Source organism: Ammodytes marinus, assembly GCF_949987685.1.
Source record: "Ammodytes marinus genome assembly, chromosome: 24".
NCBI classification, from domain to species: domain Eukaryota; kingdom Metazoa; phylum Chordata; class Actinopteri; order Uranoscopiformes; family Ammodytidae; genus Ammodytes; species Ammodytes marinus.
The window spans coordinates 12,638,812-12,654,832 of NC_137228.1; the positions used below are offsets into that span (position 1 = coordinate 12,638,812).

Sequence of the window (16,021 nt, forward strand, 5' to 3'; positions counted from 1 at the left end):
TCTGTCAACCTCACTTTTCTATTCTGATTCACTTTGTCTGTAATCATTCAGCTGTGATCTCTCTGTGGTCGGTCAGCCTTCTCATATTGTCTTTCCCTGGCTCAGAGCCAGAGAAGAGATCAAGGGCCAACCAAGACAAGAACATCAGAAATAAACCCACGGAGAATAGAGAGACCTCAGGGGTCATTCCTGGTGGTAGGCAGCCATTTGTACTGAAGTGATCTGTGGATTAGGAGTTGTGCATGACTATTCAATCTAAATTGCTCCACATGCTTTATAGCTAACAGATTATAGCTATAGTAGTGCATAACTACTGTTGCCCCCATGAGGAATTCTGAGTAAACAATACAACAACACTGTATGCACACATTGCCTACATGAGGTAAGCCTTTGGTGATCTCGCATGGATTTTATACCATCTGCTGTAAGTCTAGGATTTTCCTTAGCAGTAGAATCAACAACTGAAACATATCTTGGGCGCTTCTTGGGATTTTTCTGAGCTCATGCCCCAGTGCCGGAGGGTGACACCAGTTTGTAAACGCTGCCTAACTGAGATATACAGAGATAGTTTTGTGGAGCTGATAGGCTGAAACAACTTTGTCTACTTGTTTGGCAATGGCTTGAATGTAACCAACATCCATGTTTATGAAAAAGTTACGCACTATAGCTTTAAGTTAAAAATGAATGGACTAACCGAGCTGATTCAGGCTTATTGGGCTTTATACTCCTCTCAAAAACACAGCAACAGCAAGCAGGCCGATCTCGGTGGTCGATGCTACTTATTCAGCACAATCATTATCACAACTATTATCGCCATCAAGACAAATTCTCATTGTCAAGCTTGACGCCACTGTCATGAAGATTATGCTTATCATCATCATTGCCAGTTTAATTTCATGGCCACCACTTAAGCATAGGCAGCATCAGCATCCTTTCCAGCCATAGCTAGCTAGCGGTGCAAGTTTAGGGATGACAGTGTCATTTGGCCTATTACTGTCTGCCCACCACTTTGGTAAAAACTGAAATATCTCAACAACTTTCGGATGCATTGCCATTTTATTGTATACATTAAAGGAGCTCAGAGGTTGAGTCCTTTTTGAGATTGGGGATTCCTTGCGATTTCCTCCAAAAAGACTTTGGAAGAAATCTTCATATCCCTCTATTACCTTAGTTATATTCATTGCAAGTAAGTATTTACCCCTATTATTTGTAAATGGGGTCTTCTGATGGAAATATCTAAGAAGGAATAACAATGTTTGGCTTGAGACTGAGGAAACCTACTGAGCTGCAGTATTTCTGTCTATACATACACATTACCTTCACATACACAGTAACAAATTGTTCCTCTGAACTCATGAATGAGCTGATGCAGACTGGATTACGCTGCGCTGGGTTTGTTTAATGACTGCTACACTGGCTACTGTACACTGAGCCTCTCTCTCCCGTGGGCTGAGGTCAGAGAAAATGCCGCTTAGTAGTAATAGAGATCCTTTTACAACCACCAGGGGAAATCTTTGATGGTTTGTTGGCGGCCTTTGTAATTAACCATTGTTAGCTTTCCAACGCTCGCTAAAGCTGGAGAATAAAGCCTCTAGGTCCTAACCTTTAAATGTAATGTAACTTTATTTGAACAGGGACAATGTACAAAAGAAACATTAACCTTGAAGGAGAGATGCATTGTACCAGGATTTTGTCACCTTTGTCATGTAGAGTGGATGCTGGCAGGGGTCTGCTTGACAGCTGACAGCATCAATGAATTTTGCATGACAAAGCCAATTTTAAATTATGTAGCCCTGTCAGAGGAGAACGGGGAATGATGCTCTATTGATTGCAGAGGGAACTTCTCATTTGGCTCCACATCTCAGGAGCAGGTGGGAATTCAGTGTGTGCTCTGGTTCTAGGGTAGTTCAGCAGGATGGATGTTTGCTGTCAAGACAGGGGCTTGAACCAGGTTGAAGGACAGTGTCTCTGTTCACTTCTCACACTGTCTGCATCCCTGTATCGCTCGACCACATGCAATGCTGAGTCGAAACCTCCTTTGCTAACAGAGTGACAGCCTGTCAGAAGATCGCAGTGTTTGGTATTAGTCTATCTAATTAGCGGGGCCGAGGGCAAGGTTACACTCTACAGTAATAACCATTTCTTTCTCACTGCAATACATCATAATGATTGTAATAATCCTACATAGCAAAGTTGTAATCATTCACCTGCTGACTCAGCTCCAATTATAAAGTGCAGGTTTCAGTGCTATCCTTTTTCAACTCGGGTGCGTCCTACCAACATCCAGGGAATAACATACATCCTTGCTCAAACAGAGCCTTTGCTTTAGGCCAGCGTTATAGTTTTTATCCCCTGAAATTCAAAGAAGCTCTTGTAGCTCATATCCATGTCCCCTCATTACCAATACCAACCTAACTTAGCACTTCCTCCACCAAATACCCCTGTATCTAACTGGCAGTTAGTTTCAAACCGGCAGTTGGTTTAAGGGCCGATCAGGGCTTTTTGGAGGGTGGAGCATAAAGAAACAGCCTCTAAAACAGACTGTTTCAGACAGCGGCTAAAAAGAGGAGATTCAGAAATGGCACTGTGAGAAATATAAAAGGTTTTTGGGGACTACACCATTAAAATACTGTTTAGTAGTATCCCAAATTACAATTTTGAACATGAAAATAAGCATAATATGTGATCTGTGATGAATTATTTGCAGACACACAGTATATGAAACAGGAGTCAATGGTATGAATACATCTTCTGAATAAATTATCATATTGGCTTGACAAGCTAACTAGCTTGCTGAAAGTTAGCTAACTATTTAGCTTGGAAAGCTCATTATACCCTATTATACACTTTGTATTGAATTAATAAACAAACCAGTAAAGCTAAGTTGTAAAGCTAGTAAAGCTATAATGAGTGGCTGGCGCTAACATGCTCCAGGCTTGAAAGTGTGTAGCCGTTAGCTTGCCAGCTACCTTAGTTAAGCAATGGCAATATGATTAGTCCCTGCGTCAGAAAGCTACCACAAATACATACATGATGGTTTTTATCATGTTTTATCACACTTATGGATCTGAAATGATGCTAGATAAGTCGCTGCTTGCAGTGCATTAATGTGGTGACGTAGGGACGAGCGAGGGGACTGCTAACTGCAGTAACTGACAGGAAGTTAGCTAAAAGAACCATTCTGCTTACGGCACCTTTAAGCTTCAATCACTGGGTGGCTTAATTTGACCATAACATTACTGGACAAAGTGACTCTCCTGACAGACAATATTTCCCAGGAGGCAGAGGGTCTTACGATCCGTCCAACAGAAATGATCACTTGGATGGAATGCAGCTGAACTCATAACCACAACAAATATCTCCTGAATTATTGGCACATCCTCCTCCAGCTTTAACTTCAGTATTCCCTGGTGTTCCACCCCTAAGTCCCACATCCCCTCCCACGTTGTTTAATTTCCAATTAATTATTCATTGCACCTTTTAACAGCATCCCAGGGATGAAACTTAATTTCCTCCACTAACCGCGACTCATAAAGCTCTGTCCGGTAGGATGCATGATGTTGCAGATAAATGGAGAGTAAATACAGTTTGATCTATTTATAGCCATCAGTTCCCATAAACCACAATGGCTCCTTGGCATTAGCATCTGGTAAGAGATATACAAAGGAGCATCTAGAGAAAAAAAAAGTAAATAAATCCATTGAATAGTTGTTCAGTCCAAACCATTCATGGCAAATTCTTAGTGATTCTTAAGGAAAATTCATTATATCTCCTAATTCATCACCTAAAGATATTTATGCATATCTATCGGTTAGCCGTTAAGATATTTCAGCTGACAGACCGACATCACATTGCTACCAAATTAAAGGGTTTGCCTGGGAGAGCTGTCCTCTGTGCTGAAACGATCATGTAGGTTGTAGCTTTCTATTGCTTCACTGTGACTTGTGGCCTTGCTCCGAGGCAACAATGTATCCATTTCCCAACCAGTTTCCAGCAGGCATTGTGCTGTAACTAATTAAATAAGAAAAGTCTACAATTTGACTTTTGAATCCAAACATATCTCTTCTAGATGGATTTCTTAAATTGTCCGAGTGAAGGTTTTGTTATACTTGTAGAAGAGCCTGAGGACATTCCCACAAATCGGTCTTGAGGCCAAGACATTTGAATCAGGCTTATTTCTAATCCAATTGTTTGTCAGTATGTACATGTGTTATTGCAGTCATTTTGACTGCAATAACACATGTACATACTGAGTACTTGCACTACTGCAATATCCCAAACCTGAATCCCAGGGTGTATGACTGTACCTAATTGTAAGTTTTTTTTAAAAAGGCAAAAAGAAAACAGTGATTTTAAATGTGTGCGTGCAGTAGTTACTTACCTCTTAAGGATCGTGTTCTTCCCTCTGTAAAGATGGTATTTGTCACCACCAGCTGTCCACTCAGTGGGCATATTACAAGCCTAAACACAATAAATGAATGTTGTCACTCCCAGTAATGTGAATATGACTCAAGGGCAAGCCTGCCCTTTGCAGTTTCACTGTTGTGGGGCGGTGAGTTGTGCTTGCTGCTTGACAGAGACAGAGAAAGGCAAAGGAGGTTGGGGGGAAATAAAGAGATTTGTGTTGTGAATTAATTTTTTTTTTAAATGGATTCAAATGCCATTACGGTGTTAGCTGTGATTAGAAGCTGCTGTGGGCAACATCATGCAGAATAGAAGTGATGAATGTGCCAAAGCAGCCAGCAAAAACTTTGCAATGGGCATGCCATAAGCCGCAGGGAAAGAACAACACATAATGTATCCAAAGAAAGCTGTCAGTGCGTGACAAGGAAGAAAGTGTTGAATAAAAGGCTGCTTTGACCTGAGATCTACAGAGGTAAAAACAAAAGGTTGTTTAAAGCAACATATGCCACCTTCTCTCCAGCTGCCCCGTGCCATATACATATTGACTGTATGTATCAATGGACCAGATGGAGGGGGAGAGCTAGTGTAAGAGCAGGACACATGTTTCACTATGGGGTTGTGTTTGTTTGCCTGTGCAAGTCTGCAAGTGAGGAGCCAACAGAGAGAGAGAGAGAGAGAGAGAGAGAGAGAGAGAGAGAGAGAGAGAGAGAGAGAGAGAGAGAGAGAGAGAGAGAGAGAGAGAGAGAGAGAGAGAGAGAGAGAGAGAGAGAGAGAGAGAGAGAGAGAGAGAGAGAGAGAGAGAGAGAGAGAGAGAGAGAGAGAGAGAGAGATACACTGCAAGAAAGATAAAGTGAATATAAAAGGTTAAGTGGAACAAGGTGGAATAATTAAAGTGGGAGGGAGATAGTAGTAAAACGTTTAAATCCTCCATTGCAGTCACATGCTTTGTTATAACAATCTTAGTAATGTATGACTCAGAGAAGGTATCTGGATTACTTATTAAAATACAGTAAATACAATTTGTCTTAGTTTGAACTTTCAAAATATTCTACAGTGCAACCAATAATCACCAAGCTTCAATATGATGCATACAACTTGTTCCACTTTTTTCCACACACCAAAATTAGCAGGGCCTTTGCTGCTTCAAATTAGACTGTAAACACTAGGTCGAATTTTGAGATCAGTTACAGCAGGCCTTTGTCCTACAGTATGGCTCCCCTTCCCCTGACTTCTTACTGTGTAACCTGCTTACGAAAAAGATATCTATTGTGCTGATACCACTGGTAGGAGGACAAAAAGTGAAAAGCCTCGGCAGCACCATGGCCCAGCGACTCCTTGCTCGTGCACAGCGGGACCTCTCTCTCTCTCTCTCTCTCTCTCTCTCTCTCTCTCTCTCTCCTAACAATCAAAGGGGCAGTGACACATTCTGCACATTCAGCTCGTGGAAAGAAAGCAATGCGGAAACCTGAGGCCACAGATGACATTTAAACCCTCGACCCGAAGGTTGACGGGGGCTCTCCGCTTGTTAATGAGATAAGCGATACACCTGCGTGAGCCCGGCTGACGTCACCACATCAGCACCGTTTGGCTCGTGACCCATAGAAAAGTCACAGGTGCGCCAAAAGTAATCACTCTGTGGTGTCAAAGCAGGTAACGTTTCATTAACTGTCGACGTGATTTGTCGCATTTATACTGCTTTGCTTCATAAATTCAAAGTAAGTTTCCAGTTTTCGACAGGTAAAGTTTAAGCTAGTTTAAGGGCTCACGACCCTGAATTATTTACACTCGGAAATGAAAGGAGTAAAGAGGAAGCCTATTATTATTTAGGCTAGAGGGTAATTGTAAATAAGCTAGTTTTTGCTGCTGACTAAAGCTCGCTTGTGGAAGCGAGTAGCCTATAGTTACTGTAATACTATCGTTACTATTCAGCCCTGCCTCTACTATCTCCGTCTGCCGCTTTGTCTACGCACCCCATGTGGGTTTTCCCTTCGAGTGTTCGGCGCTGTGCCTCTCAGCCATTGGCCTCAGAGACCATCACTCTTCTTCCCTTAACAACAATAGACCCCCACGCGCACGGACGCACGGCACGCGCGCATCCAGGTCCACTCACACACAGCGCACGACACGAACGAACACACTCGCACAGTTGCTCTCGAGGAGCGACGGTGAAATGTTGGTGAGACTGCGTGCTGCCGCTGTCGACTCCTTTCTTTCTAGCTCCACGTCGGCGAGAAGCGCCGGAAAGCCTCTGCGATGCGCTCAACCGGGCACGTGTCGGAGTTTAAATAAGGGAAACACGGGGGGGTCAGGAGAAAGAAGAAAAAAAATCAACGAAAGGGTGCGAGATTTTCTTACGAGGATGACTGACTGGTGACAAAGAAAACGGGGAGCCCCCTCTGGCTTCGGCTGTCACCAGCTACAACTTGACCGAAGGCGTTTCGGGGGGAAAACTGCTTGCTCTCACTTGGACAGTCAAAGATTTTTTTTTTTATCATCCTAATATTTTGGAGGAGAACCATGCCTGTCCGGAGGGGTCATGTTGCGCCACAGAACACATTTCTGGGAGTAATTATTCGGAAATTCGAGGGACAAAGTGAGTACCTTTTCCAATGCTGCCCAGGGCTGTGTGGGGGGAGTGTTGTTTTGTGCAGCCTGCCTTTTGTGTCTGTCCTGCTTAATATATGGACAATTATTTAATCGTTAGGAAATCGCCTAATGGGCCACCCTTTATAACAAGGCGAGTAGTGCAGATGGACTACAATGGAATTGTATTCTATACATAGCTTATACACTGTATATTTTGTGTGATTTTTGATCAACAATATGGCAATGAGGTCCATGAAAAGTCATTATAAAGTAGCTTCTTGCTTTTCTGTACTTCAATGCTCCAGACCAAATTGCAGTTTCAATAGCTGCATAGGAGAAATGAGGATTAAGGGATTTAATTACTTTCCTAATAAAATATAGGCTACCTTCATTGTCCTTTAATGTTCAGGGAGTATTTTCAACGGTTATTGCACATAATGCTGGAGGCCTATTGAATAAAGCAGAGGGGCAAATCTTTTACTATTGCTTGAGCTTTAAGTCTGGTTTTACAGCTGCAAATGTGGGGACATTGTCAGCCCTCATATTTTTTTATTTTTTTTTATAAGAAATTAAAGTGCAATAATAAATTTTTCATGATGAATATAAACAATAAAGCTTAAAGAGCAATAAAGAGTTATTTTTATTATTATTATTCACTGGAAATGTTTAGCTGCCCACAAACTAACATTGTTCATCTCCCAATCTCTCCTTTTGCCCCTTCACAGATAAGAAATTTGTCATAGCCAATGCCCGGGTGCAGAACTGCGCTATCATCTACTGTAATGACGGCTTCTGTGAGATGACGGGCTACTCCAGGCCGGACGTCATGCAGAAGCCGTGCACCTGCGACTTCCTGCACGGCCAGTCCACCACTCGGCACGCCGTGTCCCAGGTGGCCCAGGCTCTACTGGGCTCGGAGGAGCGCAAGGTGGAGATCACCTACCACCGCAAAGATGGTGAGTACACAGAGCATGACAGGAAGCTCTTGCAGCAGTAGATGTGGGATATTAAGTGTGTAAAGGATTACTTTACAATGTCTAACACTATGGGTACATGGTGGGCAATTCTTAGTTCTGAGTTGGCTTTATCTGGAGCATTTTGCAGCAACTAATCACTGAGTGCACCTATTTAAAACCCTGTGGGGGAAGAGTAGCCGCAAAGGTTTCCTTTGCTATGAAGTCCAGTTTTGGAATGATGCAGGCGCTGGGTGACTGGGAAAGATTGTGGGTGGCTGGTTCATTAGCCTGCGCTGGATAGGGCACCAGGGGAAGGATGTAGCTCACTTCCCTGAAGACGTGTGGGAAGATATCGAGGCAGGTTTTCTCCTTTTTTGCTTTCCAAAATAATAGTATAGGTTCTATTTAACATGGTTTACTCAGAGGTCGCTCTGTATTTATTGACGCAATTTTGTTTTGTGAGCATTTTGACATTCTGTTAGTCCTCTCATACCAGTTGTCTGTGGCTGACTGTATCTGTCCAGTTTATCCATGATCTGATGGCTTCCATATGCCGCTTAAGAATACTGCATGCAGATCATGACTGCTGGTATTGTTTTGATGAGTGGAAGTGTAAACCATTCTCTTCATATTCTGGTTCAGGGAGAGGCCACGCGCTGACCTCTAACAATGACACATGTATTCAGATGATTAAGCCTCCTTGCATACATCTTAAGGACCGGTTAGATTTCACTATGGCACAAATTAGGATTAATAGCTTTATAAGACTGATACAGAGATCGCCCTTGCGTGCTCCTCTGGTGTTCTCTTGTTTCTTGTATGACCCTGTCAGGTTTTATTGGTTTTTACCTCAGGGATTGTTAATACTGCAGCGTGGGAGTTATTTTTTGAATCAAATACAAATCAATCAACTGCACTTAAGCTGAGCCCATGGGGTACGGCAATGTTTCTTAATTTTGCAGTAATGTAAGAAATACTTGTTTTTTTGCTGCATAAATGAAAGGTTAGCTCTGATTTAGTTGCCAAACTGGTAGCTTTTTAAACTCTGTAAACCCTCGAATGATCCCATGTAAATTCCCAAATATGTTTTTTTTTTTTTACAAATAATGATTGCTGAATAAACCAATTATTCAAACTCTCCTAAAGCAAGATAAGGTCTGATCCCACCAGCTACTCTTAGATCCCACAAGGTAGAGCATGCTTTAGCAAAATACTTCTGTTTCAAAGGAGGGACTCCTTTGGTGGGCTCCTTATCCGTTTAATATATACATACAGTATATGCTTACAAACAGATTGAATTATTTCATGGATAATAAAACAAGATGTTTTCAGGGAGATTTGTTTTGACTTTTGATGTGTTATTAGAGCTTTGTGTGTAACTCATACCTAGGAGTGAGAGAGAGGTGGCATAGATTAGGTCGGAGACGGTCTACAGAACATTCACAATTGATAGTATCCTTGGAGACATAGATGTGAGGGGTCAAAGGTTGAAAGGGTGAGATAAAGTTACCGAAAAATGTGTAAGGGAAGAGGCAGGGGGAGATGTCAGCCTATTTCTTGAGTTGGCTTTAGCTGGCTTTCCCCTAAGACTGGCGAAATACAACCCACTGTATATTATCTGATCTTTAAAAAAGAACCATAAGAATCTTTCACTTTTTTACTCCTCTACATTTATCTGTCTGTTGTCTCAATAACAATGTCAATGGAAGTTCTTCTAACACATCTACAGCTTTCCTGTCTGATAAAAGTGGGTTCTAGTTTGTATAATGTTCTCTTACACTAACCAGAATGATGCATAGTTACAAGCACCTTCAAGGAACTTTCTCCAGATGGTATGTGGAGCAGTATCCTTCAGTGAGCACTCCCGTCCCTTTAGTAAAAAGTTTTGCATAACCACTAGCTTATGTTATGCAGAAAACCTTCTGGGAATATTTGTTGAAACTAACTGATCAAACAAAAAAATGTTCTTTGAAGGCTGTAAAACATACTTGAGTAGATTCCTCATTACTTGTAATGAACTTAAGTTTGGAATCAAGGAACCTAATTTGTAATGGAATGTTTTATTACTGTGCTTTTTGCCAAGTTAAAGAATGAAGTGCTTAAACTGGACTATAACAGGTCTGATGACTTTGTAGGCCGGCGTATTGTCAGCCAAACCAAGCTTGAGGGTTCAGTCTGCATCGATTGGCTGAACAAACAGCTTTAATGAGGACACAAATACCTTCATGTTGCATTGATCTTCAAAATCTTTGCATCAGCGAGGGGAAATCAATGATGGCCAAGCGCCCTCCCTCCACTGGCTTGCCCACAGGAGACTTGAACAGAAAGAGCTGGAGGGCTTCTGATTGTCGGACCCTTCAGCAGGGGAAAAGGCCTCATTACCATGCTGTATGCACTAGGCCTCTAATTACCTCAGTGTTTTCCTCTCACCTGGCTCCAAGCTTCCCTAGGGAAGGTCATGCACCCCTTTCAACAAGGCACACTGCTCTGATAATCCCCTTCTTAGAATAAGTAACTATGTCTGTTCAGACTGGACCTGTAGTTCGTAATCATGTTGTCCAGTGACAATGAAGGCTTTTTGTTTACCTTTTTTATATCCTGGTTTGTTTGTATCTATAAAACTCTCCAAGCATGTGCATCCTTTTCATATGTCTTAACAACATCTCTAAGATCAAAGTTTCTGTTGAAATGTGTGGGTTAAAAGAGGCGGGCCGGTCTGGTGGGAAAATAGAGACATCGTAATGGTATGAGTGAAAAATAATTGGCCACAATACGAGCAAGGCAGTACTGGTGTTATTTTGAGCAATGAGATATAAGCAATACAATGAAATCCTGGAAACTGAAAAATATTATTAAATTATGATTAAAGAAGGTTGTAGCAATTGGAGAAATAGTTTTATTTTTGATGTAACTACTTCTATCTCTTCTCTATCCAACCCACACAGCTCTAAGCCTCTATCTCCATTCTCTTTATTGGAACTCAGGGGAGATGTCATTGCAACAAACTGATTGCTCTCCTCAATGTGGACTATTGAGGTCTCTGTGAGGCAACCTTTACTTTTTCATCCTGTGACCCAGGGTCTACTTATACGTATCACCTGCTGTCCTTTAACGTCTGTGGAAATTCTGTTTGTCAGCACAATCTTCAGCACATTCTTAATGCTTTATGAATGTGCCTTCGCAAAACCACCGGCCCTTTGTGCCTTCCAGTGCACATATCTCAACGACCTCCATAGGAGCTGTAGCTGTCATTACAGTGGAAAAGTTTATTTCAAACTGCTGTGGTTGACATTTAGACGCCAAGCTGTTTACTGCAGTTGCTGCAAGAGCATTCTCTTAAACTCAAGACATGTCAGCTATTCTCAAATGTGACCTCTGTCATTTAGATGTTTGTCAAAGGCCATCACCAGTGTTGGCCACCACCAGTGTTGTTCCATAGTGGCGTTTTTTCATCTTTACTATGACTGTGTTGTGTTTCTAGCAATTAACCCAAGGATATCCCATGAACAGTGCCTCCTCTCAACTCAATAAGCACCTTACGTTGCTCTTTGCTGTCCTCATCCCACGTTTATGTATTTAACTCTGTTTCAATTCGTAAGCAATGGAAACAACAAAGCAGCGTCTGTGTGAGAGAACATGAGGACACTTCCGTAACCATTGTGCATTATGTAGTTGCAAGGGAATTTTGGTCTTTAGTTGTAATATTAATGGTAAAGATTAATAGTTCATATATGCCTATCTTGTGTGTCTTGGAGCCTGTTAGGAGACACTTAGGTCAGTTGTATAGATAAAGTCTCATCTCCTTAGACTCCAGAATGTTATGGTTAACTGTGTTCAGCTCTGAACCAAAACATTGGTACGCTTGGTGCCCGAGCCGGGGAGGTGTTAGAGATAGATAGCGCAAGGTTAATACACAGCTCTAAGCATGTGTCTGTCAGAATTGAAGTGCAAGTCATGAGAGTTGCAGTCCGGTTCTCCTTGGCCGAGTCTGTAATGAATATTGCTTCATAATTCATCCAAGTCTCCTGAAATATTCTTCCACCTGTGTTGACCGCCAACCTTAAAATAACTTCCTTCGCATTAGTGTGTGTAGGATGTGCATACTGTGCACGTGCGTTTGTGTGTGTGTGTGTGTGTGTGTACGCGCACTGAATTTTGAGTATGACCTTGGCTTTGCCCTATGTGAGGTGTGTTTCGAATTTAAAGAAAATGACGGATGCAATTTAAACAATTATAATCCCATAAATCCTGACAACTGTGTGTCGGACAAATGAAGTGATTCATAAATCATGAGAAAACTAAATAGCTAGTAAAATCCAGGACAAACGTAAAGATTTAGATTGGATTTGCGTGTGCATCACTTTGCACATATAAAATACTTAATATGATTATCTTTTTAACAATGCTAATATTGCATCATGTAACAGAACAATGATTGCACTTGTACCTTGTCAGTGAAGACCTTTACCTCGCTAGTGTTGCGTTTGAAGTTGATTCCTGTAAGAATTACATCTCAAATCAAATCAAATCAAATCAAATCAGTTTTATTTGTACAGAATCACAAATTTACATTTTCCACAGTGGGCTTCACATTGCATACAATATAACAAACAGTATAACGTAATATATATTCAAGTGAAAATACTGTGGATGGAGGAGGACTTCAGAAGCTGAGGGGGGACCTGATCCTCGCCGTCTCGTCTCCACCAGGAAAACTGGAGGAGGTAAGACAAAACCAATGAGCGAAACAAAAAGAACATTAATATGAAACCGCCGCAGCAAGAACCACAGTCAAAACCCCCCCGAGACACAGCGGCAACAGCGGCCCGACCGACCCGCTGGTCTGCATGCGCCCGGCCAATGAAGCAAAGCTAGAGGCAACGGGCAAAAGGGCGCAATGCATCCGCCGCAGCCACCGGCACGCCCAGACCCAGGGCCAACCAGAGGAGCACCGAAGCCAGGCAGCGAAACATAGACGCCCACAGCGACGCCTCAGAGCGGACTGCCAGGCAGGGAAAGGTGAATAAAAAATATTAAAAACAATTTAAAAACATTTAAAAACTGTTCAAACACAAGATGCAAAGGTTGTCTTAACCGCTTCGAGACGATCTATCTGTTACAAACATCACCCACCACCCATCAGTGCACCAATGACACAATCAGCACCCTATGCCCCCACACCCGACGGTCCAGAGAGCAATCTGGCGGTGGTCGCAGTTGACGTCTGCGACCACCGCCAGACGGCGCTACGCCCCCGGCCAGCCCTGAGCACACGAGGGACAGCGGCAGGCACACCGCCACCCACATGCCCCGCCCCCGGCCCCACCCCACTAACCAAACACAGCCCACCCAACCAAGCCCCGCCAGCCGCCGCAACCGCACAACGTCCGGGAGGCCCGCCACGATCGCAGCCTGCAACAGTGGCCAGAGAAACCAGCCCCAGACAGGGGCACTCGACCCGACCCCGCGCCAGCAGACAGAAGCACGGGTTTCTAATTAAAAGTTAGATCAAAGAAATAAGTCTTCAGTCTATATTTGAACACCTCGATAGACTCAGATTGTCTGATCTGTATTGGGAGTGTGTTCCATAATGAAGGAGCTCGATAGGAGAAGGCCCTTCTGCCGGCAGTCTTCTTGACTCTGGGGACAGACAGGAGCTCTGCATTCACAGACCGTAATGCCCGTGACGGGATATAGAGTGTAACCAGGTCAGACGGATATGTTCCTGTGTCAATTCCACTCAAGGAAAATGATTTCCCCCCCTCAGTCACCGGCTTTTCAAATAGCAATGAGGAGCTCAGTCTCTTTCTGACGCATCATCCTATTCAAAAACACAGCCAGTTAGAATTAGAGAATTGCTGAAGGACTGCCATAGAGCATTGTCTCTTCAAACTGCAGGTTAGGGCCCCATACTTGATTCAATTAGCGCTCGATAAAGTTGCCCCATTATGTGGTCTTACAGTAAATTCCATAACGTTGATTTGGATTTGTTTTCTCTTGGCAGGGTTTTCCACATGGCCTATTTAAATGCAAATGCTTAACCGTGTAATTAGATAATAAAGATGTGAGAAATTGGATTTGCAAAATGAGATTATCTCTTCTCATCTAAACCAAATGATGGAGCAAAAACTGGCCAAGAAGCCCACCACCTTTTATAAATCAACTTTTTTAGATCTTAAATTGAACGAGTGCTATAGGAAGTGCTGTGAATGACTTAGATAAATTGGAGATTAGGCATTTAAACCTCCATGTCTTAACCACAGGTTCAAAAATAACTGTTGTTACGAACGCAGCACATATTTACTCGGCAACTGTTGCTGTATTTGCCTCTCCATTCAGTGATCCAAATAGAATAATCTCTGCTTTGCTTGTCACACTAAAGAGCCCTCTCTCAGGGTCCTTGGTGTATCAAGAAATCTATAAGCTGAGTAGATGGTAAAAGCTCTCACTTGCACATAGCAAATGAGACTGAAAATGTCACGCTATGAATAGATTAAAGTTGGTTGTGCTTCAGTGATGCAAGCACAACCAACTTAGATGACTTTTTTTCCCCCGCCTTTTAAAATAAAAAATAAAAACTATGTGAGAATACAGTATCTTGTTCTGGGGACTGAAACTGTATACTGTATGTGCGCAATGGACACATCACTATCAGAGCGTGCTATGGATTTAACATTCTCTGACGTATTTAACAGATACATCTTACACTTTTTTGTGTATTCAAATGTTGATATGGCTGCAATTTACCATCATTTTGAAAGCATATTTGGTGTAGGCAGACAATTCAAAATAGCTGATGTGCACACTCCATTGAAACCAACTGAATTATTTACACATTTTTATTCAAACATACACAGTTACAAACACATGATGGTATTTTTACATTCGAAACAGGTTTTTAAACTTGTCTTGGACATTATTCTTGCAGTGTAGATGCTGCCGATGCATTACATGGTTTGAAAAGGCTCTTTAGAATAACAAGTAACTAGTTTACAAGGCTCTTTATCGTCTGAGGAATCCAGACATGAGGACTGATGATGACAAGCATCGGGTTATTTGCCTAAACGTCCTGAAATGGATGCTGGTGCTCTTGAATGGAAACCATTCTGTGCAAACCAATTGCTGGACATCCACTGTTGTGCAAACAAGATACGCTCCGATTCTGTTTCTCCCGCAGTCTCTTTCACATTCTTCAGGTTGAGCTGTGTATGAAAGCATACAGTGAAACATCTATGCATGAAGGGACATAGAAATAAAGGAGAAGAGCAGATGCAGTGGGGGCAACTCAAAGATAAAATTAGGCATGCAAATAAGACAGAAGAAGTGTTTTTGGAGAGAGAGCGTTCATTCTAAACTACATTTTAAATTGTTTGTGGTAAGTCAGTGAGCAGGCAAGAGAGGAGAGAGAAATCAGGTGCAACTAAATATCATTGCGTGAATCCTATTGAATCCAGGCCAGAAGCTTGAGACCTCTTTCAAATACATACGGCCCTAGTTCTGTCTCCAGCATCTTCTGGCTCTCTCTCTGCATGTTATTGCAGTGCCCAACGTAAACTAAACCATAACTGATTAAAGGAGTTTTTTGGCAAATGGCGTGTGACTTTGAATATTGCCGTCTAGCTCGCTCTCATCAGTTCTCATGAGCCCGAGTAAAAGCAGCGTAATGAGCAAGCTCACCCAGGCACGCACTCTCAATCTAAAGTGACATGGACAGATATGTGTTGTAGCACACGCTTCGATTTCCTCTACGCTCATGCCTCACACTGGATGTCATTTATAACGACTGTCTTCAATGGCTGCTCCGGGCTGCCAGCATTAAGCAGAGGCTATTACAGATTGCTCATTTATAAGAAAAAAATATTTGTAGTTACTCTTGTTGGTTGTTTTCATTATTGCAGAGGGATGCAAGGTAGTCGCGCTCTAAGATACCTCACTGTCACTGTCCATGTTTGAACTATTTCATGAAGTTCCTCTCGTCTGTCACACTCTCACTTTCCCATCTCTCTCAGAAAAAAGTCTATGTTCAGTACAGCATTGTGTTGCCCTGGTAACCGTTGAAAGAGCTGTGATATATC

The 16,021-nt window shown here is 42.4% G+C and overlaps 1 protein-coding gene across 1 annotated transcript in view; it reads left to right on the forward strand.

Moving 5' to 3' along the window:
• Positions 1-6,921: 6,921 nt before the first annotated feature.
• The window catches only part of LOC307269708 (voltage-gated inwardly rectifying potassium channel KCNH7-like), a gene marked incomplete at both ends in the record, with an annotated part of 56,704 nt that continues 47,604 nt past the window's right edge, over positions 6,922-16,021 (forward strand). The window contains 2 exons of the mRNA XM_080052716.1: positions 6,922-6,997; positions 7,716-7,946. Of these exons, the coding sequence (XP_079908842.1) occupies positions 6,922-6,997; positions 7,716-7,946 (307 nt within the window). The remainder of the gene's footprint in view (positions 6,998-7,715; positions 7,947-16,021) is intronic.